The sequence below is a fragment of the Parasteatoda tepidariorum genome, chromosome 12, assembly GCF_982258835.1.
Source record: "Parasteatoda tepidariorum strain Cologne lab strain chromosome 12, Ptep-v5.0, whole genome shotgun sequence".
Taxonomy (NCBI): Eukaryota; Metazoa; Arthropoda; class Arachnida; order Araneae; family Theridiidae; genus Parasteatoda; species Parasteatoda tepidariorum.
The window spans coordinates 18,188,222-18,214,803 of NC_141766.1; the positions used below are offsets into that span (position 1 = coordinate 18,188,222).

At 28.9% G+C, this 26,582-nt stretch overlaps 1 protein-coding gene across 2 annotated transcripts; it reads left to right on the top strand.

The window, feature by feature from the left end:
* The first annotated feature begins 1,413 nt into the window (after positions 1 to 1,413).
* LOC107447226 (transmembrane protein 179B) lies at positions 1,414 to 25,256 on the top strand. 2 transcript variants are annotated; one of them, XM_016062091.4, is made up of 5 exons: positions 1,414 to 1,818; positions 13,401 to 13,576; positions 14,560 to 14,697; positions 19,023 to 19,068; positions 24,802 to 25,256. In XM_016062091.4, the coding sequence occupies exons 1-5, from the start codon at positions 1,723 to 1,725 to the stop codon at positions 24,955 to 24,957; spliced, it is 612 nt and encodes a 203-aa protein (XP_015917577.1). In that variant the 5' UTR covers positions 1,414 to 1,722; the 3' UTR covers positions 24,958 to 25,256. The 2 variants fall into 2 exon arrangements, with proteins under 2 accessions (XP_015917577.1, XP_015917578.1); XM_016062092.5 differs by lacking the exon at positions 1,414 to 1,818 and adding an exon at positions 2,115 to 2,375.
* Positions 25,257 to 26,582: the final 1,326 nt, after the last annotated feature.

Sequence of the window (26,582 nt, forward strand, 5' to 3'; positions counted from 1 at the left end):
CTTGGGGGGGATTTTTACACTAAATAAAACGAATAGTTTGGGGGGGGATTTAGAATTTGCCCAAGAGCTTGGGGGGGGCACTACTTCCTGATTTCATTTAACCCTATTTTTCAATGGAACCATTTTAGACCAGTCTTCCTTATTTGTACCTGCGCCAAATTTTGAGCACCCTAATATATTTAAAACAATTTTCTTTGGTGTGGTAATATATTATCTTATAAATCTAATACATGACCGAGTATGAAATTTATAGGTTGAAGCTGAAAGGGGGTTACAATATATACAGTATATGAGCAACAATTTCCCCACTTTAACGCTATTATACGCACTTTGGTATGCATACATACTTAAATATTATGCCACATAGTCGACCCCCTAATTTGTCTATAATTTTCTTTGTTATGGTAGTATAGTATGTTTTAATCTAAAATTTGACCGAGTTTGAAAATTATCGGTAAATATTTAGGGAAGCAATGGGTCAAGAGCTGAAGATAGTTGTGAAATTTATTGTGAAAGAAGTCGTCTAGGGCTCTAGACCTGCTTTATTTCTGGTTCGAAAGTATACAGTTGATTAATTCAGCTTATTCTGTGAGGCGATATTTTTCGACAGATAATTTTGTTTTCAGTTAAAGAAATGAACTATATAATTTCTGAGCTCAAATCTGCTGTATTTCAGAAGATATTAAGTAATTCTGGTGAGTTTGAAGTGAAAATTTGTTTTAGTTACTTATAGATGTATTATTAAAAAAAAATCTTTACTAGATATAGAAAGAACTCGTTTTTTTTATTCAATCCCGATTTTAGCTTCCTTTTATTTGTTTATTACTTGTTTATTATTTATTTTCAAGTCGTTCACCATCATACGTCATTGTTCGAGCAGCGAGTTTAAGTTCATTTTACATTTTTTTTATTAAACCCAAATAATAAATCAGGTTACAAATACACGTATACAGGATATACTATTTAAAAGAGTCTCAATACACAATCATTATGTTGTAAGCCAAATGGTTTCAAAATACACCGGACGGTTCCCAGCAGATCACCGAAGTCAAGCATCACTGGCTTACGGTCAGTGTGCGGGTGGGTGACCACTTGAATCAGTCTGTGTAGGGACCGAGTGTGTGCAGTATGAGTCCTCGTTAAACTGTTCTACCGTAAAGTGCTCGACTTCGCGTGCAGGTCGTCGAGCTACCGAAACGGGGGTGCCATCCCCTCCGTAGAGGATCGAAATTGTGATAGCATGTCTTCGGATCATCCTCAGGGATGTTTTCCAGACCGTCGCCAATAGCCCATTGTGCAGCTCTAGTGCGACGTAAATTAACAATAACAACAACAAAACACCATTCATTGAAATAGGTAACCCTGTTTACGTTGCCAACCGGTAAAACTGATTGTCACTTCCTTTAAGCTGATATCAATAAAGATCAAAATTGACAGATCAAAGTTGTTGATGAGATTGATAATAAGAGGATTTTCTTGTATTTAATTTTCTGGAGAAGCGAAACCTACCCATAAGTAGATAATTGTTTGGATAATAAACTGTTTTATTACTCCATTTTAACAACAATATGATTCATTTTCACAATATATCTGTCAGCGTCCAATCAAGTCGTTATCTCATGGTTGTGATAGGAACAGCTGCAATGCAAGAAATAAGAACTAATAAATAATACTTATTTAGTTTCAACTCTTCACTACATAAAAGCTCGTTTTTTACAAGACATGGCTATTCATTGTCAATTACTAGCAACTACTATACTGTATGGATCTGTGGTGATTAACAGTATTATTGAAATATCAACCTTGGCAGTTGCGAAGGTAGTGAAATGAAATTATTTTATTTTTCGCAGGGGGGCGTTAACCGTGTTATGAATCGAATATTGTTATAAAATCTAATTAGCTAGTTTAATCTCAGATTCAAATTTCCCCAATTTATTTTTTTCTGTATACGAATTTAAAAATTTCTTTAGTTAGATTTTGAATATGTTCTGTGTTGGAAATATGGATGCATATTTAATTTTAATTATAATGTTATTTCACAGCATTTTAAGTTACTTTGACATATCTTGACAGCATAAAATAGGTATTTACCAAAATTATAATATTCTTTCTTTGAAGTATATAAATTTATAATTTTTATGTACTATAAAATAGGCAATGCTGAAAGGAGAAAAAATTACAAAATATAAATGAGAGTTGTAAAATATTTTTTTCTAAAAAAATGCTCAGCTTTAAGTTTTTTAAAGGAACTTCATCGTATAAAGCTTAACATTATTGTATTAAGATAAATATATGATTTTTAATTGTTTTGTGATGATTCTCATATGTTGTTTTTTATAAATTATACTGTTCATTGTGTGGAAATTCAAACTACAGTAGGAAATCTACTTTAATTTTCTAATTAATCTAAGAATGTGAAACAAAAAATATTTCTCGCAGAGATTTATTTTGAAAATAAATATTTGAGTTATTTGATTGTTTTGAAGAATTTTTATTCATCAACAGGAATTATTTTAGCAAGTGTTTAAAAAATTTTATATTTATTTTTATTTGAAAATAATACAAAATTAAATTAAACTTTTCTTCTCCTACTAATAAATTAAATTTTGAAAAAATTTATGTTTGCTAATAAAAATTTTTTATTACCTAACATCATTATTTTGATAGAAGTGTAACTATGGAAAATTGTTCCTGTGGCAAATTTCGTATTGGTGCCATTCATAAAATATTTATACTCTTTTTATTTTGGGAAGAGTTCTATATATTGATCTATAGCAGAATCAGCAGATGAAGAAATCTTGGTGACTTCATGGCAGCTACGAAAAACTATTAAAATCATCACAGAGGGGGGACCAACTCAAAGGGTATAAATTGTAGCCAAACTTCTGCGTATTTTTTCAAATCAAATGGATTACAGCTATGGATTTAATTTAAGATAAAGGTTAGGAAAAAATTTAAAAAAGAAATCCCTCGATACGGACCAAAGTCCGCATCTCGGAGAATTAAAAAAAAAAAAACTTGCAAGAAAGAAGCACAAAAAGAGAATGTCTTCAAAGTCACTTAAAAATTCTTTAACTGGTATAGGACCAGAAAAAGTATGGCCAATTAAATTTAAAGAGGCGGAGAGTTTGAAATTTAAAGGAAAAAGATTGGTTAAGTTAGCCCCCCTAAAAATAAAAGAAGAAAAAGAAAGGCATGAATAGAGGGGTTGGTTGACTTTCCCCACCAGAAGTGCGATGTCCGCATTGACCATGAGAAAGGTCAACAAGAAAGTTAAAAAATTGCTATAATGAAGAAGAAAAAAAGGAATAACGTTTAAAGAAAAATTAAAGGCTTAGGTAAAATTAGAGATTAAATTGTCACATTACATTAAGTGTATATGTGACAATACCCGGACAGACCAGAAAGTTTTATAAAATTTTCGAAGTCGCAAGAAAATTTTAATTCAAACAGATATCAAGTAAAAATCAAAATATAAGAATTTTCCTTTAACAAAAAATGTTCCGAAAAGTTTGAAGACAGATATAAGTTATAGACAGATATAGTTTTTTAAAAAAAACTTGTCTTAAAATTAAGACCATAAAATAAAAATTCAAAACTTAGCATTAAAAAGTAAAAGTAGAAAAAGATATAAAATTGGAAAAAGAGTCACCCATTTCTGTACACAGCTCTGAATTTCTGTACATAGCTAACAACAATTGTTACAGGCGGAAAATCTCGTATGTTCACATAACTCTTTCAAGAACACTGGAAAGAAAAACACAGAAACAGCAGTAATAGTTCGTATAAACACAAAAAAATAAACAATTTATATCAACATTAATAACAAGTGATTATATGGTGAGAAAATATTGTTAAGGGCAACAAATTTGAAACATCAGTAAAAGTATAAAAAAAATTGTAATAATGAAGATAAAAAAGGAATAACGTTTAAAGAAAAATTAAAGGCTTAGGTAAAATTGGAAATTAAATTGTCACATTACATTAAGTATATATGTGACAATTAACAATAAAATTATATCATTTTACTTGTAATACATTCATGTGTATTCAAAATCATCACTGGTTGGAAATAAAAAGTCTGCTGAATCATATATATAGAAGAGTCTATTGTTTTTATTTCAGACGTCAAAAAAAATGCTGACAATTTATTTAATTACGCACAATTATATATTAAAATTATACAAATATTATTTGGTAACAAAGACACGCATAGAGAAATGTAAGTTAAAGAAGAACTGCGACCTAACTGGATGCTTACCCGGTATTTTCAAATTTTAGCTGAAAGAAGTTGATTTTGTTAAATCATATTTTGCTAACATCAAAATAATAAAGTTATCATGATATAATAAATTTATTAACGATCACAGCGTAAATAGTTACGATTTGTTGTGACAAATTAGATATAAAATATTTACAATCAAATAATCTATTTTATGTTTATTTATCATTAAAAAAATTTTTTGATTAAATTACGTTTTGCGAACATTATATAATAACTGATAATAAAAAAGCCTACACAGAATTACAAAAAGAAAAAACTAGTTTAAATGTTGGCAATTATTCATTTTTGATGAGAAAGTGTTGTAAGAAGTTTCTATAAATACTTTTTTTAAGTATTTTTACCTGGCAAAATACAAAATTTGAGCAAAATCGGAAGCAAAATTTGAGCAAATATCATAAATTACTCAACTGATTTCGCTAATTTTTTATTTTGCTATTTGAAATTGCATTTTTTAAAAGGGTGTAAAAACTTTTATACCTTGTTTTTTGACTATAAAATAATCACAGAATTACGAAAAGAAAACTTTAGATTAAATAGTGGCAATTGTATATTTTTGATAAGAAAAAAAATGTAGGAAGTTTCTCAAAATAATTTTTAAAAAATGTATTTTTACCTGGCAATATACAAAATATGAGCAATTGGTCCCACACTACCCGAGAAATCGAATTTTGAAAATATTGCTTTTTTAAAATTAAATTCCTCATAAGCCACTCAACTGATTTCGTTCAAATTTTTTATTTTGTCATTTAAAATTGCATTCTTTAAAAGGATGTATAAAAACTTTTATATCTTACAATTCAAAAGTTTTTCGACTAAGAAATAAAGTAATGAAAAAATAAATATCTTAATGGCTTGAGGGAGTGACCTCAAATATGTTACCTAACAATTGCAGACAATATTTTAAGTTACAAAATCAGCCACAAAAGCGTACTTTTTCAGAATAAACATACCTTTTTTTCCGACAGATTCAGATTTTCGACCCAAAAATATAGGGGATAGCCGCTATCTGGCAAATATGGCTAACTAATTTGATCTTCTTAATGTTAATTTTACTTTTTGCGTATTTTGCTATGTCACTGGGGCTTTTTAATCAAATTGAAAAATTTTTGCACATAAATATAAAAATAGTTTATCCAAAGAAAATTCTATGCATAATATAACTATTAGTAAATATTTATTTCTCATTATTTTGTTGTTGTTGTTCTCATCCCCATGACCAGCAGAGCTAGATCAGGTCCATGAGCTCGTTCACTCTAAGAAAGTCTAGCACCAGCAGGGGACCTTGAACCAGGTCCTGCCTGGTAAGTCCCAGACAAGATAAAATGTGATCAGGGGAGGCCTGGGCAGCAGAACACTTAGTGCAGATTACGAAGTGTTTATTACCATTGTTATAAGTCATTGATGACAGATGTCCACTGAGGAAACGAATAATGGCAGTTTGTTCTCGTCTATTGCTGCCCCAAGCCAAGGAGCCCCCTGGGCACCTACTCTGATACCATGAGTGTACCGGCGGGACCGTCTGAATGGCCATATTCTTTGCCTAACATTTAAATAAGTAAGTCGTAATGGCCTCTTCAGCACCTGCTTTGGCCAAACTGCCAGCAATCTCATTTCCAGCTATATCAAGAGGTGATGGAATCCACTGAATGAGAAAGGGAAAGATGTTTTAGTTTCTTGAGAATATCAGCACCAACACTGTCCCTGACATTGTGCCAATCAGCCAGGTGCTGGATAGCACTTTTACTATCCGAAAAAATCCTAATATCAATAAAGTGCGAAAGCAGCATGATGGAGTCCAGACCCTCATGAATTTCAATAAGTTTGCTTCGGAATACTGAGCAGAAGTCCGGATTTTTTCTCCTGATTTTTATTTCCTGATCCCGAAGTTTGATGTAAATGCCACTGCCAGATCTGTCACCATCAAGTCTACTGCCATCTGTGTACAGCTGAACAGGGTCCATAGGGACATTATTAATTCTTTCAAGTGTTAGCTGTTTCATGTAGCACGGCAAATCGATTTGTTTGTTTGTTAGCCCGGACAGGAAGGTCAACATGAAAGAGAACCCGTTCCAGACCCTCAGATGGGTCGATAAATTTTAATGTTTTACAGAACTGGCGATAAGGTTGCCAGAAACAACCTGTCCAAGGGGACTTCCATGCTTGAGTCTTTGGTTACGGCTCCATGATCCCAGAAACTTCGAAGTACGGTTCTGAGAGCCTAAACTGGAGAGCTTACTGTAGTACTTCACCAAACATGCGTTTCTCCTATGTCTCAAAGGCTGCAGATCAACTTCATAAAGTACAATGTCATTCGGGCAGGAATTGTGAAGGCCCGTGATGATTCTTGCAGCACTGAGTTGAACACGTTCAAGCTTCTGCAGGTTTGAATGTGAAGCACCATAAAAGATGGGAAAGCCGTATTCCAAAATGGGTCGAATATGAGAGACATGTATTTCTAAGGGTACTAGCATCGGCACCCCAATCACAACCCAAAATGTATTTAAGGATATTAATGCGTTTCCTAGCTCTCAGAGTAAGATGTTCAAGATGACTATGACATGGAATTATTATTGGATAAGCTAATTTAATAATTGTGTGGAAAAAAATTTCAATTTGTTTAAAAAGTTCTCGAGATATAGCGAAATATGCAAGAAGTAAAACTAACATTGAAGGGACCAAGCTTTCGACCAGACTATTGGGATCGTATTTTCCTGATTGTGGCTAACCTCTATATTTTAGGGGTCAGAAACAGATTCCATTCTAAAAAAGGTATGTTTATTCTGAAAAAGTATGTTTTTGTGTCTGACATTGTAACTTAAAATATCCACTGCAATTATTAATTAACATATTTGAGGTTACCCCTTTGAGGTACGATTGAGTTCTAGAACGTGGAGATCCGATCGTTAGATCAAAAGTTATTCAAGGTGGTCCGTTGTGCTGGCTGTACAATTAAATGTAACAAAAATGACATTAATTTCTGGTTCATCTTATATACCAAAAGAGATTGATCACTAAAAATAAAAATTAATGCGATAAATGTTTTGATGTCCTAAAAATAGAATAAAAATGTGATGCTTTTTGAAAAAATTTTATAGGACATTAGAAGAAAAAACTAAATACAGTAGGGAACCGATTATCCGGAACGATCGGGACCATCACTATTCCGGATAACTGATTTTTCCGGTTTTCTGAATCGCTACAAAAAGCCGTTTTTTTATTGTTAAACCCAACTAAAAAAAAATTTTTTTTAGGAAATAATCTTGAAAAGAAGAAAAAACGAAGTAATACACTAATGATTATTTCCAAAATGATGGTAAGGTGAACATCTTTCAAAAAAGAAAGAAAAATCCTAAAATCTTATAAGGAAAAAAAAATTTTGTTTAAAAAATGGCGGGAAAATTTATCGAATTTCGTTCCGGTTTTCTGATTTCCGGATAACGGGTTCTGTACTGTACAATTACATAATTTTTAATTTGCTAATATTTGAGACATTTTTAAAATGTTACTATATAAAGAAAATCAGCAAGAAAATGAAAATAAACTAATTAAAATATAAATGTTATCACTAAGTTTTAAAATTAAAAAAAATAAATATTTTGAACTTTTTTAAAAACTTACTTATTTAAGATTATAATTTATCAGCATGAGAAGATCATAATGTTATTATAAAATCTTTTAAAAAGTGTGGAATTTCAAATTTTTTGGATGAATATGAAAATTTTTTATGGAACACAATAGATGAGGATGATAAAGAATCCATATGACTGTATGAGGGTTCTATTTTATGACATTCTTAACATTTTTGAATCTAGCACAAATGATGTTCTGGAATCTTTACATTTATAGTTTCATGGTATCTTTTGAAAGTTTTTATTGCGTCATATTCTTTGAAATACTCTTGAATAAACTCTTTTATTCCCCGTTTATAAGCTTATTCTTAATTTTTTTTTTCTGAAAATGAAGTATACTTTCTGAAAAAAGAACTTTATGTATAAAGAAAATTTGATGAGAGTATAATACAAAATTAATATTACACAACATATTAAAAATTGTTTTTGAAAAAGGTAAATCGATACAGCTATATCCCTGTGTATATCATTGTTTACAATACATTGGTATTTCATGATCAGCGAATACGCAACTTTATTACCAATGTAAAAGTCAACCCCCCAATTTTCATAAAGTTTTAAGAGTTTTGTAAAGTCGACTTATACACTGATATATACAGTACAGTCAAACTTGGATAGTTCGAAGGGCAAGGGGCCTCTGCAAAACTTCGAATTATCCGAAAAATGTTATTTTTTTGTCTTAAAATAATCATTTGTAACAGAAATTGCGAAACAAAGATTGTTTATTAATTTTAAATTAAAACGCTACAATTTTTTAAAATATTTAGCTATATCAGATTGCTTTAAAGAGCTTACTTGATTTTTTCTAACAAAATCTTCAAGAATATTTATAGCTCTAAGCACAGCTTCACTTACGTCAGATTTTCCTTCTGCATAGCCTCGATATTCTAATAAATGAACGACTGCCTCACTTGAAGTTGGAATTGACCTCTGTTCTTCTACCTCATCTTCAACATCTTCTTCGTCTTCTGTTGTAATATTCTTATTGTTTAGAACTTCAGATAGAATATCTGTATCCGATAACTCTCCACAAATGTCTGTTTTCATCCATACTGACGTAATCATCGAACGGAATGTTGTCTTCCCATGCAACTAGGGGAGGTAAATTTTCTTCATCGAAAAGATCGTTAGGGACATTGTTCCTGATGAATCCTGCCTTCTGAAAACAATTTTCTATTGCTTTTTTTTTTGGTTGACTTTGGACCATGCATTTAAACACATTCTTGAAGCATCGAGGAGAGTAATGGGACACTTTTGGGAAGATTCAGTAAGGAGATGTTGAACGACTAGACATCTGTGAAAATACTTCAGATTTTTAATGATGCCTTGATCCTTTGGTTGCACCACTGACGTCATGTTTGACGGGAAAAAACAACCGTGATATTTTTCATAGTGGGTATCGATTTATGAGCAGTGCAGTTATCAATAAACAGGATGATTTTTCTGTTTTTTCTTTGGTATGTGCGATTGAGATCTAGTAGCCATTCTTCAAAAATCGTCATCCATGCTTTTGTGTTAGATTGGTATTCTATAGGCTTTGATTTGACATTTTTAAAACATCTTGGATTTCTTGATTTTCCAATCATCAGTAATGGTAATTTCTCAGGTCTAGGTCCATTTCCTCTTTATTCCTGTTCTGTTTGAGCAGATAAGACTATTCTCCCTCCCCTTTGTCATCTCTAAAAAATTTCCATAATAGCTGAAAATAACCAGAATACTTTTCAAAAATAACTGCATTTAAACTAGATTTTGTCATTTTTGAAAGAGAAAAAACTTCGAATTAAAGAAGTTGGACTTCGAAATAACCAAGATTTTTAGCATTAACTGAATATACATGTGTCTATGGAACGAGAAAAGCTTCGAATTATCCAAGTTCGACTGTATTTAATATTTAGGATAACTAATAGAAGTGTTAACTTTCACCCTATTTACTTAATATTTATTAAAAATTTTCAAATATATATATATGTATATATATATATATGTAACATAAAAAGCTTCAATTAATCTTTTTATGTTAGTTTCTTTTATAAAACTTCATCCTAATTAATTATTCTAATCGAAATACTTTCTCACACTTTTAAAAGCCACATCCTGTTCTTAAATCTATTTTTGGCTCAAGTATGCATTTAATTAAGGGCAGGACATTTTTCCCCTTGCTCTGTGTGGGAAACATTCGATCTATTTCATAAACCAATAGCAACTACTAAGATTTCCCTCTTTCCCTAAATTAAGACATTTTACGGATTTTACTTTGCAAGATTTTCCCTAACATATAACCAAGGAGCGCAACTTTTCATGTGCACTTTCACTCAATCTCATGACTGCTCTTGTCTAATAATTAATAAATAAATTTTGTACCCTCCGTCCCGACCTATGACCTGTTTTAATCCTTCCACTCGGCAACAACGTTATAAGTCGACAGGATTGAACGGTCGGGAAGGGGTACAGTTCGTACGGTACATTAAAGATATTAAATATCTCATTTGAAAATAAATAAATCAACTTCGGAAGAGGGTACATCAAAAATATGGAATAACTTCAAATCATTTTTTCAAATGGACATTTGGTAAATAAGCAGTCAAATTCTTCTTCAACTTATGGCAATAATTAATTCATCTAGTATCTTCATCAAAAAATAAACTCTTCAAAACTTTTTGTTTATTATAAATGATACCTACGCACAGTGGAACTAAACGATCATCGGTTTTCCATATGTCTATGCTGCATATTTTGTCTACGTTCCTGAGACTACTAGAAAACTGAGCTTCAATTTCTTTCCTTGGACTAAAAAGAAAAACTGCATCGAACTCCTGATAATTAAAATGTTTTTATTGAAACCCTATCCTTTTGAGAAAGCATTGATTTTGCCACTCTTAAGTGCTGAGCTGGCTTTTATCGTCGATGAATTGTTTTCACACCCCGGAATAATTTACGATGGTCTCCTTAGATGTTCGACATTCAAAAGAAAAATAAGCTTCAATTTCTCCGTCACTATTGGTGTTAATTTACGATTCATCTTAACGAAGAAACAAATTTTTCCCTAGCAGCTATCGTCTTTGGTTTTGGAATTGTGTTCACGGAATTTCAACGCACTCTCATCTCTGATGTTGTGATTTTCAAAATATCTTGGACTAATTCGAACTTTTTCACGTATCCTTTGCGTTTATATTTTTTTTACAATTCTCATAAAACAATTTCTTAAATGATTATGATTTTAATTTTTTCCCATATTTGATGTTTCAAAGTGAAACTACTTTTTATATATTAATCGTATTTACTGTTGAAATTTTTTTCTTGAAATTTTTATTTTCAGTGAATTGATTGTCATAAGAAATGTTTCGAGAAATTATTTTCAAATGTATTGTTTTATGTGTTACAGCTTCTATTATTTATTGATTAGTTTAATTTATGTTTTTGTTTTACAGTGATTAGGGTTTAAATGAAAATGCCATTTAAATTTTTTTTTCTCTTCGTACTGCAACTACAATAATTATTGAAATTCAATTTTAAAATATGAATGCAATTACGGTGTGGCAAAAATTAAATCAAGAAATGTTAAAACCCACACAAATAATTTGGAAAAATGAATAAAATATTTGTTTTTAGAATTTGAGTTGAAATGTGAAACCAGACATTAATGCTTTAGTTCAACGTTGGTAAATAGTTCATAGCTCAGCTCTAGCTCAGACATTTCCATAGACAAACAACATAAAGATAGGAAAATGATCAAACAAAAATTTAAAAGTATTAGTAACCAAATTCACTTCAAAAACACGTTAGAAATAGAAATAAAATATTTGAATTTTCTAACACACAATTGTGACAAATTAAATTACTAATTAACATCTCTACACAAAAATTACTTTAAAAAATATCCGAACTAAAATTTAAAAAAAAAAAAATTATGTCCAAAAAGAAAGAATGAAAGATATAAATGAAAAAAGAAATAAAAGGTAATTTGCAAATTAACCAAACTTGCACTTCAGATTAAAAATAAGGAAAATAGCTAGATCAGTCAAAAATTAAAAACTGATTTACCTTAATACCATATTAAATTTGAAAGCTTGTTTTGGATTTCAATTAGCGATAAATTGTGTTAAACGGGTTGTAACATAAAATCTGAGAAGACTGATCACCTTTTCTGATTATAAAAGCAATTTGTCCCAACACATTTTTCCTGAAATTCTGGTTAATGATTGCAATAAAAATACCAATAAAGAGAAAGTATAAATAAATATAGAGGAAATAGAAAGAAAAGAAAAATAAAAGAGAAAAGAAAAGTAGAAAGAAAAATAAGAGGAAAAGAAAAAATGTTATAGAAGGCAAATTTTTGGACATAAAAAAAAAATACGGATATTTTGCTATTAAAGTGATAAATATTAAAGGTAAATAACAAATAAAGTGAAATAAAGACAATATTGAAATCTTGGACTTCAGAATAACAACCACTGTGTCATTTTTGTTTTCAAACAAGGTAAACAAAACTCAAGTCTAATTCCAGATTGAAATTTTTCCTGTAAAAATGTTTTTTGTGTTTTACATTTTAAATTACACATTTCTAACAAATGTTTATTATTTTTTATCATGACTGAAGAGTTAACTTAAATTGTATTATTATGAAGAATTCTTATAGTGAAAAAGCTGTGTTGTGATCTTTAAACAAAATACTTTTGAAATAGAAAAAGCTGTTAATTCAGAAAAAAAAAACTGTTGAAAATGAAAATTTTAAATTTGCTGATAAAGCTACTACAGGTTTTTAATTGTGTTAAAATTTTTACAATGAGAACATATGTAAATGTTTTATAATTTATATTACTTTTATATATTGTCAACATTACAAATTTGATTTTAATTGTGCTTCTACCAAAGGGAAGATTTTGCAAATGGATAATTTTTAAAATTTTTGGATTGTAACTAAACATTTTTGGCGAGGGGGGATGTAACATAAAAAGCTTCAATTAATCTTTTTATGTTAGTTTCTTTTATAAAACTTCATCCTAATTAATTATTCTAATCGAAATACTTTCTCACACTTTTAAAAGCCACATCCTGTTCTTAAATCTATTTTTGGCTCAAGTATGCATTTAATTAAGGGCAGGACATTTTTCCCCTTGCTCTGTGTGGGAAACATTCGATCTATTTCATAAACCAATAGCAACTACTAAGATTTCCCTCTTTCCCTAAATTAAGACATTTTACGGATTTTACTTTGCAAGATTTTCCCTAACATATAACCAAGGAGCGCAACTTTTCATGTGCACTTTCACTCAATCTCATGACTGCTCTTGTCTAATAATTAATAAATAAATTTTGTACCCTCCGTCCCGACCTATGACCTGTTTTAATCCTTCCACTCGGCAACGACGTTATATATATATATATATATATATATATATATATATATATATATATATATATATATATATATACTCACAAAATAATTTGTATAATCTTAAAAACTAGATCTTACTTTCTCTTTTTAGTCTGATAATTCTGGAACATGTTTTCTGTTTGTAAGAGATCAAACAAGCCCAGCATCAGTTCTTCCTTGCAATGTCAATATTTACATTAATGGTGGAGTTTCTGCTTATGCAACTGTTATGACAATTTATCATGGGTATGGTACATTAGTTGCATCAAGAGGAGAAAGCCATGTTGGGTAAGAGTTAGCATTTTTATACAATTTAAAATTTGTGCAATTTTTTAATGCATTACCCATTGATTATTTTAAAAAAAACCACCCTGTAAGCACAGTTTTCTCTGAATAAATTCCTTATTTAATAGATTGGTTTCCTTGGATAGTACCACAGGTACTTGTCTAGTGTAACACTTGAAAAGGTCTGTTAATACACTTACTCATCTGTCTACTTCATTTTGTTCTTTAACTCTTTTGAAACAAGTTTGCTCTTTACAATTACTATTGATGCTCATTTTAATTATATTATTAATAAAAGATTAATATATATATTGTAACTTTAAAATAGAAGACATTTCCCCACTTCCTCATATTACCTGCTTAATTACATAATAAATTATTGAACTATTATGTTTAACTATATAAATCAGCATGACTCACTCCACCCAGTCATAATTGGTACCAGACCGGGTAGCTGTTTGACAACTGACAAAGACCGTCAGTCTCAAACCGCCATCACACATCTCTGCTGTGGACACCTGAAATCGCTGAGGTACTCTGGAGGATAAAAGTGTCTTGCCCTCTGTACCAAGTGCTCTTCGGCCCGGGCATCCCCTGAACATCTACTGGACTGCCTTGGTCTTTTAAAACAAGACCTTATAGAAAGACCCTTACTTGTTTTAGACTTTTTGAAGGTGAACAAATTCATGGACCTTGTCTAGCTAGGCTAGAAATGGGGATTTGAAAGAAGAAGAAGAATATTTATTTTATGAAATAATGTCATCATATTCTAACTCCAAAATTTCTCCTTTTTTTTATTTAGATAATATACATATAATATATAAAATAACCATTCGGTACCAAGTAGTTTGAAGCGTTTGTTACTTGGTATGAGTAAAATTTTGCCACTAGTTTAAATCAATACAATAGTATGAATCACACTTTTAAGTTGAAAAATATGTTTTTGGCTTAAAACATTTAATAATATTTTCTCCCTTTTTATTTAGGCGAACTATGTGGGTTATGCCCTGGCTTCTTGCAAATTCTCTGTCTATGATTGTAGTATTTATTAGTTCATGTATTTATTCTATTGGTCTTTATGTATCCTGCACTAATGATACTCCAGTATTGTCTTTGACTGAAAGGTATGGCTAGATAGTTTTATATATATATGTAACATAAAAAGCTTTTATTAATCTTTTTATGTTAGTTTCTTTGCTATGAAACAACTCCTACTTTATTCCTAATTAATTATTCTATTCCAAATTCTTTCTCACAGTTTTAAAAGCCACATCCTGTTCTTAAATCTATTTTTGGCTCAACTATGCATTTAATTAAGAGCAGGACATATCTCCCTATGCTCTGTGTGGGAAACGCTAGATTTCTTTCATAAACCAATAGTAATCCTTATCACTTCCCTTTTCCCCTCAAATATAACAAAATAGAGGGAAATTCCTTTGCTACTTTCCCTAAGATAAAAACTTAAGCACACAGTTTTTGAGTGCGAATTGGAGCTCCGCCTTTGCTAGAAAATGTCTTAAATATACTATGTGAAGTAATAAAATATTTTTTGCCTTCCAACTGCTATCTGCGTGGCCTAACATCACTCACCATGACTGCTACCCTTTCAAGCCTTGCAGGATAAATTTTGCAGTTGGTTTGGCACTTTTTTTTTCACTGGCTCCATTAAAAAAAAAAATGCTTTTTTCAAATAAGTAAAAAATATATAAATATAAAAGGAAAGAAGAAAATAATCGAATGAAGTTTTAGGAGATGCCGGCGTTGCTCGTGAAACAGATATCCTGACTAAAAGAATGAGAATTTCGGGACTTTCCTTCATAATGGGTGCAGACGTTGCCTCTACACCGTTGTACCGGAATCGCCGTTAAAGAATTGATGTCTTCGCTGGCTGATTTGGTTTCGTTTTCGCCTACCGTGCGTTACCATCAACAATTAGCTTCTTGCGGATTTACAGCAAGTGCTTGCTGTGTTGCCCTACTTGCTTGCTGCTTGTCGGTCTCATTAAGGATTGATAAAGGTTCAGCATATGATCGAATTGATTTCGTTTTCTGGCGATTTTCTCGAGTGTTCTGTGTTTCCTTGAACGGAAGATGACCAAAAATGTGATCTCAAGTGGTAGCTATGATTCCGCTCGCGTGTGCGCGTGATTCATCAAATATTAGAAGTGATTTATTGGTGATTAATTACAGATGTGATTGGTATTTACTCTCAAAAGTTTAAGTTTTTAAACGTGAATACTTTTGAATCATTTACGCTCATATATTGAAATAGGAACATATAATTTTATGTTTATTGTTCCAAATATTAATTCCGGTAATATTATATTTATCTATTAATATTTATATTTTGATAATAGTTCCATTTATTGATGCTATTATTCAATGGTTTATAATATTATTTGTTTAAATTAAATAATGATATTAAAATTTAGTGCTATCACATATTTTTTTTTCCACTTTTGAATCAGTATGATTATAATTTTAATTATTTAAGGAATCACTCTTTTTATTGCATTATATATCACAGTGTATATTATATTAATTGTAGAAGAGAAATTTAAATTTTTATTTTATTATGGTGTTTAAAAAAGCAAAAGATGTGCTATTCATATACTTAACTTTTTTTTTTCCTTCTAAATGTTATATTTAATTAATGAAATTTATTTTGGTTATTTGAATGCCCTTACGGATTGGCAAAAATTACAAATTAAAGATGGTAATTAAAAATAGTGCAACAAATAATTTTGAAAATCAATACAAAAATTTTCAAAATTAGAATTTAAATGAAGTTAGACTCAGAGAAGGTTCAGGCATTTCCATTAACAGATCAAGTTTATTAGAGAAAGAGTCAAATCCAACATAAAGTGACCAAACCACAAATTGATAATAAATAGTATCCGGATACACTCAAAATACATTCAAAATAAAAATAATAAAAGTAACAACTACCCGATGGTGACTAAGAAAACTATCATGTTAAATACTAACACAGGTGGTACTTTAAAAATAAACCCAACAAATATTTTCGAAAAGTTATGTGTCCAAAAGAAAAAAAAAGATAAATGAAAACAAACAAAAAGTAATTTGCAAATTAACCTAACTTGCACTTCAAATTAAAAATAAGGAAAATAGCTAGGTCAGTCAAATTTTAAAAAACTGATTTACCTAATACCATATTGAATTTGAAAGTTTTGTTTTGGATTTCAATTAATAATGAATTGTGTTAAACGGGTTGTAATGTAAATTCTGAGAAGACTGATCACCTTTTCTGATTGTAAAAGCAATTTGTTCTCACACATTTTTTTTCCTGAAATCCTGGTTAATGTTTGCAATAATAGTACCAAAAAAGAAAGTAGATAGAAAAGAAAAAAATTTCAAATCTAAGAAAAACAAAAAGAAAGGAAGAAAATAAAATTTTGGGCATAAAAAAAAAAGAATAGTAAAAAGAAAAATGTTAACAAAGTGAGTTTAAAGATAAATAAAACAAAAGATGGACTAAATATAAAGATTTAAATAGCAAAATTGAAAAAATCTTGAATTATCAAGTGTTCTTGAGACTGATTGTGATAATGTGGGGCCGCATTGTCAAAATCATGTTGACGGAATTATGCAAATTCAAGATAATGAAAAAAATTTCCAGCTTCAGGAATTTTAAGAAATTTTTCAGATATTTTTGCTAAAAATAAATAGTATATGAATATAGAGACAATAAAAATTGAACCTCAAAGGTTAAAATAACCATCAAGTTTACCAGTGTCAAACTTTTTATTATCTCATTGAAATAAAACTACTGAAGTCTTAAACTTCAGATTAAAGACCATTGTGTCAAAATTTTTTTTACATTTTATATTGAAAATTTTTTGGATAAAAAGTGTCAATTTGTATTTTTATATCTCATATCACTTGCATTTTCATATTTTTTTTTTTATCTTTCATGTTGTTGAATATGAATATATACATCTTTTAGAAAATTTTTAAAGATTTTCTTGTCTTAAGTGAAAAGTTTATTTTAATTGTGTTAGTATGAGGAATAACTTTATTTACTGTGATTATAAAGAAGGACTGAAAAAACTTAATCACAAAAAAGTTTTGAAAATGGAGATCTAACACTTCATTTCGATAGTAGCGCTACTTCAAATTTTTTTTTCTTCCTCTAACACTATATGAAAATTTTTTTTACATAGTGTGCAAATGTGTTTTTTTTCATTATAATTCATGTTACTTTATATCTTGTTGATATTACAAATATTAATATTAAATTTTTTAATTGTGTCATCATAAGGAAAGTTTTGCAAAGGGATAATTTTAAAAAAATTTTAGATATTAGTCAAAATTTTTCGGCGAGGGGGGATGTAACATAAAAAGCTTTTATTAATCTTTTTATGTTAGTTTCTTTGCTATGAAACAACTCCTACTTTATTCCTAATTAATTATTCTATTCCAAATTCTTTCTCACACTTTTAAAAGCCACATCCTGTTCTTAAATCTATTTTTGGCTCAACTACGCATTTAATTAAGAGCAGGACATATCTCCCTATGCTCTGTGTGGGAAACGCTAGATTTCTTTCATAAACCAATAGTAATCCTTATCACTTCCCTTTTCCCCTCAAATATAACAAAATAGAGGGAAATTCCTTTGCTACTTTCCCTAAGATAAAAACTTAAGCACACAGTTTTTGAGTGCGAATTGGAGCTCCGCCTTTGCTAGAAAATGTCTTAAATATACTATGTGAAGTAATAAAATATTTTTTGCCTTCCAACTGCTATCTGCGTGGCCTAACATCACTCACCATGACTGCTACCCTTTCATATATATGTATGTTTAATAAAAATTACACAGTGTGAGCCATGTTAGAGCAATTTAAAAATCACTTGTCAGAGTACACATGGTAATCTATATTTGTGCGATTTAAAATTATATTTTTCATATTAAAGCAAAAAATTTATTAAGCAAAAACGGTTTAAGCATAAAAAATAATAAAAATTTTAATAAAACCTAATTTTAAAAATTATTTCAGTTTGAAAAATTTTTGAATTCCCCTTTTTGCATTTTTGCTATTTGTACTTTGATATTAAATTATTTTAAGTATTTTTCTAATTATAAGCACATTCAAAAATATATAATGCAGAGTGGTTAAACTGCTTTTATACTTTTATTTATAATATATAATGACTTTCAGAAATAATCTTAATCATAAATTTAAATTGTATTTCTCAAAATAGACTTGAGCATGACATATAAAATGTACTATACGTTTTGTACAAGCATTTAGGTTATTCTGAAGTGTATGTGTATGTACTGCATGCTCAGAATAGCGGCACCAAAATTAAATCTTGCCTGGAGCTGAGCCCTAAACGTGTTAGATCCACCCCTGTCTGCATTGTCTTTTTATTTTTCTCTTTTCCTTTTTTTCATTCATGGAATTAAAAAACCATTTCTCTCTTTTTAGTTGCAGCATGGATAACAAGATTTTCAAAACTATGTTTATTTCTGAGGTAAATATTGTTCTAATATATAGAATGTTTATGCATTGTATTTGTTAAAGGTTATATAATTGTTAGTTTCTTGCAAGTAAATTTTTAAATCATGGCAATATTTCATAACTTTTCGTTAACGTTAACAAAATTGGACAAAGGCAGTGGATAGTTTGAACTAGAGACAGACTGGCCATGCAATAAAAAATGGCCACGGCAAAAGGAAGCTCTCATATTGTTGACTGAAATATAATTTAATAGTGAAATGCAATGTAATAGTGGACCACATTTTATGCTTGTAGCGTTGAATGAAACCATGATCTTCGAATGATAAGTTTTTGTGCCATATGGCTACATAAATTTGCCTAAAAAGCTAATAAATTCTTCTTAACGTTACAAAACTTTCTTTTTTTGTGCATGTTGTTAAAATGTCCGACATTTATTAATCACGTCCAACATTTATTAATCAAATTTTTAACCTTCTGAGCGTTAGTACAAGCTTTTTTCGAACATTTAGACGCAGGTTTTCTTGCATCAAAAAATCAGTTCCTCCCTGTTATTAAATAGGAAAATTTCTGTACAATTTTACTCATGGGCCTTGGTTAAATGAATTATTTCTAATAATTATCTCTCTTGTTAAATAATTCCAGTATACATTAGCAAAATATAATTTCAGATTTCCTATTGTTATTGTTAAGTGTAATATGTTTCACTCAGTATTAACTATACGAAGGAAAAAAAATAGGCAATGGATTGCAGGTTAACATAATTACATTCGTAAAATACACAACTTATTTAAGATTTTTATATTATATAAGAAAAATATTAAATTTAATTAAAACTTAAAAGTAGTTTCTTGAATTTGTTTTTATGCAAATTCTTAACAATTTTACATATGTTACTTTATCAAAATAATTATAGTAACATTTCCAATATAAATATATTTGTCTTTTCATACTTTTTAAATAACTTAAAAGCATAATAAAAATAAGCGTGTCATAACAAAATTAATAAATGTTTTAAAATGCAACAAAACTTCTTTATTAAATATTTATTTAGTAATCTATATGTATGTGTGTGTGGAACACGTAAACTGAGGACTCGCATCTATTTTCACCTTAAAACATGAACATATTGCAAACCGGGGATGTCTCTGGTTTGAAATTTGTCTAAAAATCCGTAAAGTGTAAATAATTCACATGGAGATGGGCTTTCTTTCACCCTAATCTTTGATAAACAATACCATTTACATTTCTTATTAGTTTTAACTCGTTTTTATCAATAATTATTGTTGAAAAATTTTTTTGTCTTAAGTCCCCACTTTACAGCCTTGGTATAAGGGAGTGTGTGTATCTCAGGGAAAGTGTGTGTTGCTAATATTTCAGAAGTCCTTAGAATGGATACATAGTCGCCATTCTCAGCTAACAAAACATATCATTATTTACACTCTGTTCGCAAAAGAAATTCTATACTTTCATGTATTAAGCATTTGCGACATTTAAAGTTAAGCATTTGCGATATTTTAGAAAAATTAAAAAATGTAAATAAAGTTATTTAAATAATTATTAATATGTTAATTATAAATAACTAAATTTTTTAAAAGAATTACTTTATATGTAAATACTTTAGATTACTTTGATTTTAATTACTTTATTTTTTTGGCAAAATTATTGCAGTTTTACTGGGAATAATTTTAATAATTTCTAAAAATCAGATAAAATTAGAATTCATAAAATTATGAACTAATTCTGTTTTAAATACTTAAAATGAGTTTAATTTCATTAATTAAACTTAATTTAAATGCATTTATTGTTAAAGATTATCTGAAATCATATTTTATTAATATGCCATTTATCATGCTCGAAAACCATCTTTTATATCTTTTACTCTGCACCTGCTACTTTTATCAATCATCTCTTTAAATAATGCTTCTGTGTTTGAACTCATAATTCTATTAAGAAAATTTAATTTCAATTCTTTAAATTTATTTTAAATTTTTGTTTAAGATAAGATGGATTTGGTGGGATACATAATTTTGACTTGCAGATTTTTCAGTGACTTATTTCAGTTTGTTTTTATTCATAAAATAATTTTTTTTAAGTAATATTATTAATTAATTTGTTTTTGTTATTATTTAGATTAAATTTGATTTCAGTCACAGTTACTCTGATTTATTACCATCGAAAAATACAAATATGACTTCTGTGTTATATATATATATATATATATATATATATATATATATATATATATATATATATATATAATATGCGGTGTATCCACACCGATATTTTTTATTATTTTGCGTGAAAAAGCATGATTGAAGAGTCCAGATTGTGCATAATTTTCTTTTATTAAGTTGCGATGGTGAAATAGCAGTTTAACCCCTCTCCATAGCGGGAGAGGGGGAACAGATATCCCGTCTAAGCTGACGGATTTTATTTTAGCAAAACAAACAACAAAAAGCCACGCAAAATTTAGCGCTCTGCATTTTATAGGATGATTAAACAGTGTGAAGAGGTCCCAGTCATATGCTTTTTCTGTATTCTTACGCTTCATCAATTTATTTATTACTCAAAGCAAATCGTTTAATCTTTCCTTATATGGAAGTGAAAGATCTTAAAATAACTTCTCTTTTGAAGTATTACTCTAATTATTATTCATTGGATGTTTTTAGCCTTGAAGTCCCAAAATAGAATTTCTATCCTTATCCTTTACTAAAGATATTTAATGAAAAGGAATGAAGTTTTAATGCTTTTATTAATACAAAAGTATTTAATTTTTGTATTACATGGATTTATAATATGCGGTGTATCCACACCGATATTTTTTATTATTTTGCGTGAAAAAGCATGATTGAAGAGTCCAGATTGTGCATAATTTTCTTTTATTAAGTTGCGATGGTGAAATAGCAGTTTAACCCCTCTCCATAGCGGGAGAGGGGGAACAGATATCCCGTCTAAGCTGACGGATTTTATTTTAGCAAAACAAACAACAAAAAGCCACGCAAAATTTAGCGCTCTGCATTTTATAGGATGATTAAACAGTGTGAAGAGGTCCCAGTGATATGCTTTTTCTGTATTCTTACGCTTCATCAATTTATTTATTACTCAAAGCAAATCGTTTAATCTTTCCTTATATGGAAGTGAAAGATCTTAAAATAACTTCTCTTTTGAAGTATTACTCTAATTATTATTCATTGGCATGTTTTTAGCCTTGAAGTCCCAAAATAGAATTTCTACCCTTATCCTTTACTAAAGATATTTAATGAAAAGGAATGAAGTTTTAATGCTTTTATTAATACAAAAGTATTTAATTTTTGTATTACATATATATATATATATATATGTATATATATATGTATATATATATATGTATATATATATATATATATATATATATATATATATATATATATATATATATATATATATATATATATATATATATATAGATGTATATACCATAACAGGCAGAAAAATAAGCATTTCTTTCTTACACACAATAAACTGGGGATGTTTTTTACACATAGTAAACTGGGATCTAACTAAAATCTTACTTACCCACAGTAGACTGGAGACCATTTGTACACAGAGTAGACTGGGGACCTATCTTACACACAAAAGAGTGTGGACATTTCTTACATACAGAAGGTCTAGACATTTCTTACACACAGTAGACTGGGGATATTTCTTACACACAGTAGATTAGGGACATTTCTTTACACACAGTAAACTAGGGACCCTTGTTTTGATTTAATCATACAGTTTATTTTTTATATTTCAGTATTTTACCAAATATAATTCACATTAAATCAAATTAAATTTGTGTTGCTCTAAATGAGGTGTCCCCCTAAAAATTTTTGATCGAAACTAATTTTATGATTCCATGTAGTTAAAGTGTATTGGTTTCACCATATTTTTAATCCACATTTTCCTCAACTTAATCTAAACAACATTTTGCGAAAACTTATTTTATTGTTACATGTACCAATGCAGTCTTATGTGTTCTCAAAACATACTGTGGACTGTTTTCCTTATTGTAAAAATATGTCAAAACTATTTTCAAGATTTTTTTAATAAATTTATTTAATTTATTTTAAAATTAATTATGTATTGTCAAAACTATTTTCTCTCCTGAGTTACAATTACAATTTTAAGTATTTTACTTAAGGTATTGCTTTTTTCGAGTACCAAACAAATCATCTTTAAGAAGGAAGTAATAACATTAAAATAATATTAAAATATTATTACTATATTAGCATTAAATACTTTTAATGGATGTCATATTAGTTAAAATTTAGGTATATATATATATCTATGTATTAAAAAATTGTTTGCACACTTGGCTGTCCCACCTCTATTTTGGGTGTTCAATATTACATTATATTTTGTTTTTGTTGCACAAATCTGACTTAAAAACGTGAAATGAGGACGGTGTGCAGAAAATTGTACAGGAAATGCATTTGAATAAAAAAATTAACTTTGGATAATTAGTTCAAAAATTATTAGCCGCAAAACTTGTAGCAAAAAATCACATCCTACTGCTCCACAGACTATAGAAATTCAACTATAAAACTATTATAATTTAAACTATGGAATTAAGCCCAATTAACAACTTGATGAAATGAAAGTACAAGGTTGAAAGTTGACTTGCTGAAAGGACATTTTCATTTAAGAAAATTCTCATTCATATACTCTTGCTTGACTTCATGTCCAAAGTAACAAAAAAATTCTAACTTAATCTCTTGAAAAATAGTAACTTTTATTCACTATTTTTAAGGCTTATTTATTTTGACTTCTCATATTTTCTTCTTTCCCCCCACCCATTTCAATTAAAAAAAAGAAAGAATTTTTTTTTTAAATGTTAGTTTTTAATGCTTTTAGTATAGATTGATCAAACTGTATGTTAAAATATCATACCTGGAAGAATTTTCACAAAACCCCAAAAAAAAATAATTTTTACTGTGAAGTTAGAAAGGTCACTGTTTTGCAATGTGTGAGACAAGTGTGTATGAAATCCCGGGTGGCACTAAATATATATATATCTGGAAAAAATTTTAAGTCATATATTCCATTAAGGTGGTATTTAGATATACTAGCTACAAAAAATTATTCAATTCGCATAACTCCTTCATAGCATCCCCAATCTACTGTTTATTAACATAGTCTCAGTTTTACGTGTTTCTTAAAACCGCGTGCATGTGGGTGGGGGTGAGTAGGAGAAATAAACGGGTATGCGAAAGTAAAATAAATGTTTTTATTAAGTAATCATTCGTTGGAAAACAAGAAACTAAATAATCCAATATCAAAATTTTCTTTACTCTCAAAAGCTAGGGAAAATCTTGCAAACAAGTCCTGATGAACTCTTAAGTTACATATAAAAAGAGAAACATAAGTAATTACAATTGATTCATTAGATATGCGGAGGGAAAAATATGGTTCTCACACTTAGTAAAGGGAAAAACTTGAATGTTTATTTTTGCATACTTGAATCTAAATGTAGAATAAAAAGACAGGTTGTGAATAATAAAGTGTAAGAAAGCGTTTAATTTTGAATCATAAACTAAGAATAATAATTTAGATATAGCAATAACTATTAAGATTAGCTATAGAGCTTTTTGAAAATAAATTCCGTAGCTTCCCTAGATAAATTTCTTCAATAAAATCTATTTTTATAGATTTTAAAAATATTTCTCGAATTTTAAATTGATTTTAATATGATACTATTTCTTAACTTTTTATTTCTTTGCAGATTTGTGCTTGGTTAAATGTATTTTTTTGGATTTGTCTGATAGTTTTGGAAGCAGTTAGGCTAAGAAGGAATCGTAGAGCAATTTCTAGAGAAATATATCAAGATCCAAATTCATCTGATGTTGTTAATATTGGAGTTATAAATCCTACAGCTTAATAATAAACACAGAAAAAGTACATGTCTAATTTTGCATGTTAAAAAAAATTGTGATATTACATTCCAGTTGCTTAATGAAACTAATCATTTGTAATAATGAGCAGTGCATTGTTGAGCACAGTTTTTCTTATTTATTTTATAAAATTTTCATTTAATCCACTTGATTTTATTCATTTATAATCATACTATTCTTTGAAAGTTAATGTTATTGTAATAGTTTAATGAGACTGTAACATTAAATTTATTTTCACGCATCAATCTATCACTGTAAAATAAAATTAAAATATAATAACTGTTTTTACTATGTGTTAAATGTGTACTTATATGAAATCAGTAAGTGCTATAGCTTTTTTATAAATATAGTTTTAGTTACTTACTCTCTTTTATATTATATTTATCATGATATGTGCAATATTTTTTTTATGGCTCACACAAAATTTAAAACATATATGCATAACTTTTTTCATCAAATCAAAAAAAATATATATATAATACTAATAATACAATACAGCAATTCCATTAGAAATCAAGGAATTTAAAGTTTATTTTAGTCACTGACTTATAGTTCAAAAATCAGATATATATATATATATATATATATATATATATATATATATATATTTACACAAATGTATATTTTAATATAAATATATAATACACGAATATATATTTTATAGCATATGTGATATTTTGAGACAAGACAAATGTTGAGAGTATTATTTATTTTTTATTCCTGATAAATATAAAACTTCTTTCTGAAATATTTGCTAATATTAAATTTACTATGTTTATTTTAGCTTTAAAATTCAACCATTAACCCTTACTGATGCAAATGCCCAGTCTGAAAACACTTTTCCAAAAAATAATGCTAAACACTAGAAATCACTACTTGCTTCTAAGCATCAATTATCTTTTAAATAACATACCAGTGGTTTCACTACAGCGCGAGAACGCAAAAATCTCGCATATTTTTTTTCTTTTCTCGCATTAAAAAATTATTACTGCCAGAAATTCGCGCATTCTATAAATCAATTTCAAAATTCGCGAATTTCTCGCATTTTGGAAGAAGCTTCAAATTACGCTATTTAGAATAAAATCCGTTTCACTTTTCTTCCTGGATCTTTCATTATTTTCAACATTTGCTCCGTTATCTAGCTTCCCTATTTACCAGTATTGTTCAGAACCTTTTCGAACAACAGAACACAACTGAACCACGGAGCCCTTTTCAGAACACATTTCTTTGCAACCACGTGTTTACCGCAGGTAAGGTTTTTTCATGTAAGACGTTCAAATTTTTTATGCACTAATGTAAGATGGACAAATACCTAGTAAAGGCAAAATCTTCTATGATGATGCAGCAAGAATATTCAATGCTTTAAAAAATAGAAGACGTTAAAAATGTATTATAATAAAAGAAATGATTTTTTTTTCAAGTCTATTCGTGTTTTTTTAGTTTTTACAAATCTCACTTAGCTTTCTGAAATCTCACCCTGTTTTTGAGAAAGGGTGAGAAATTCTCACCCATTTTTTTTCTATGATGAAAACACTGCATACAGATCAAGTAAATCTCTTCATTTAAAATACACTTCCTATGGCCGCAGTTTCCAATATGCTGATTAATTAAA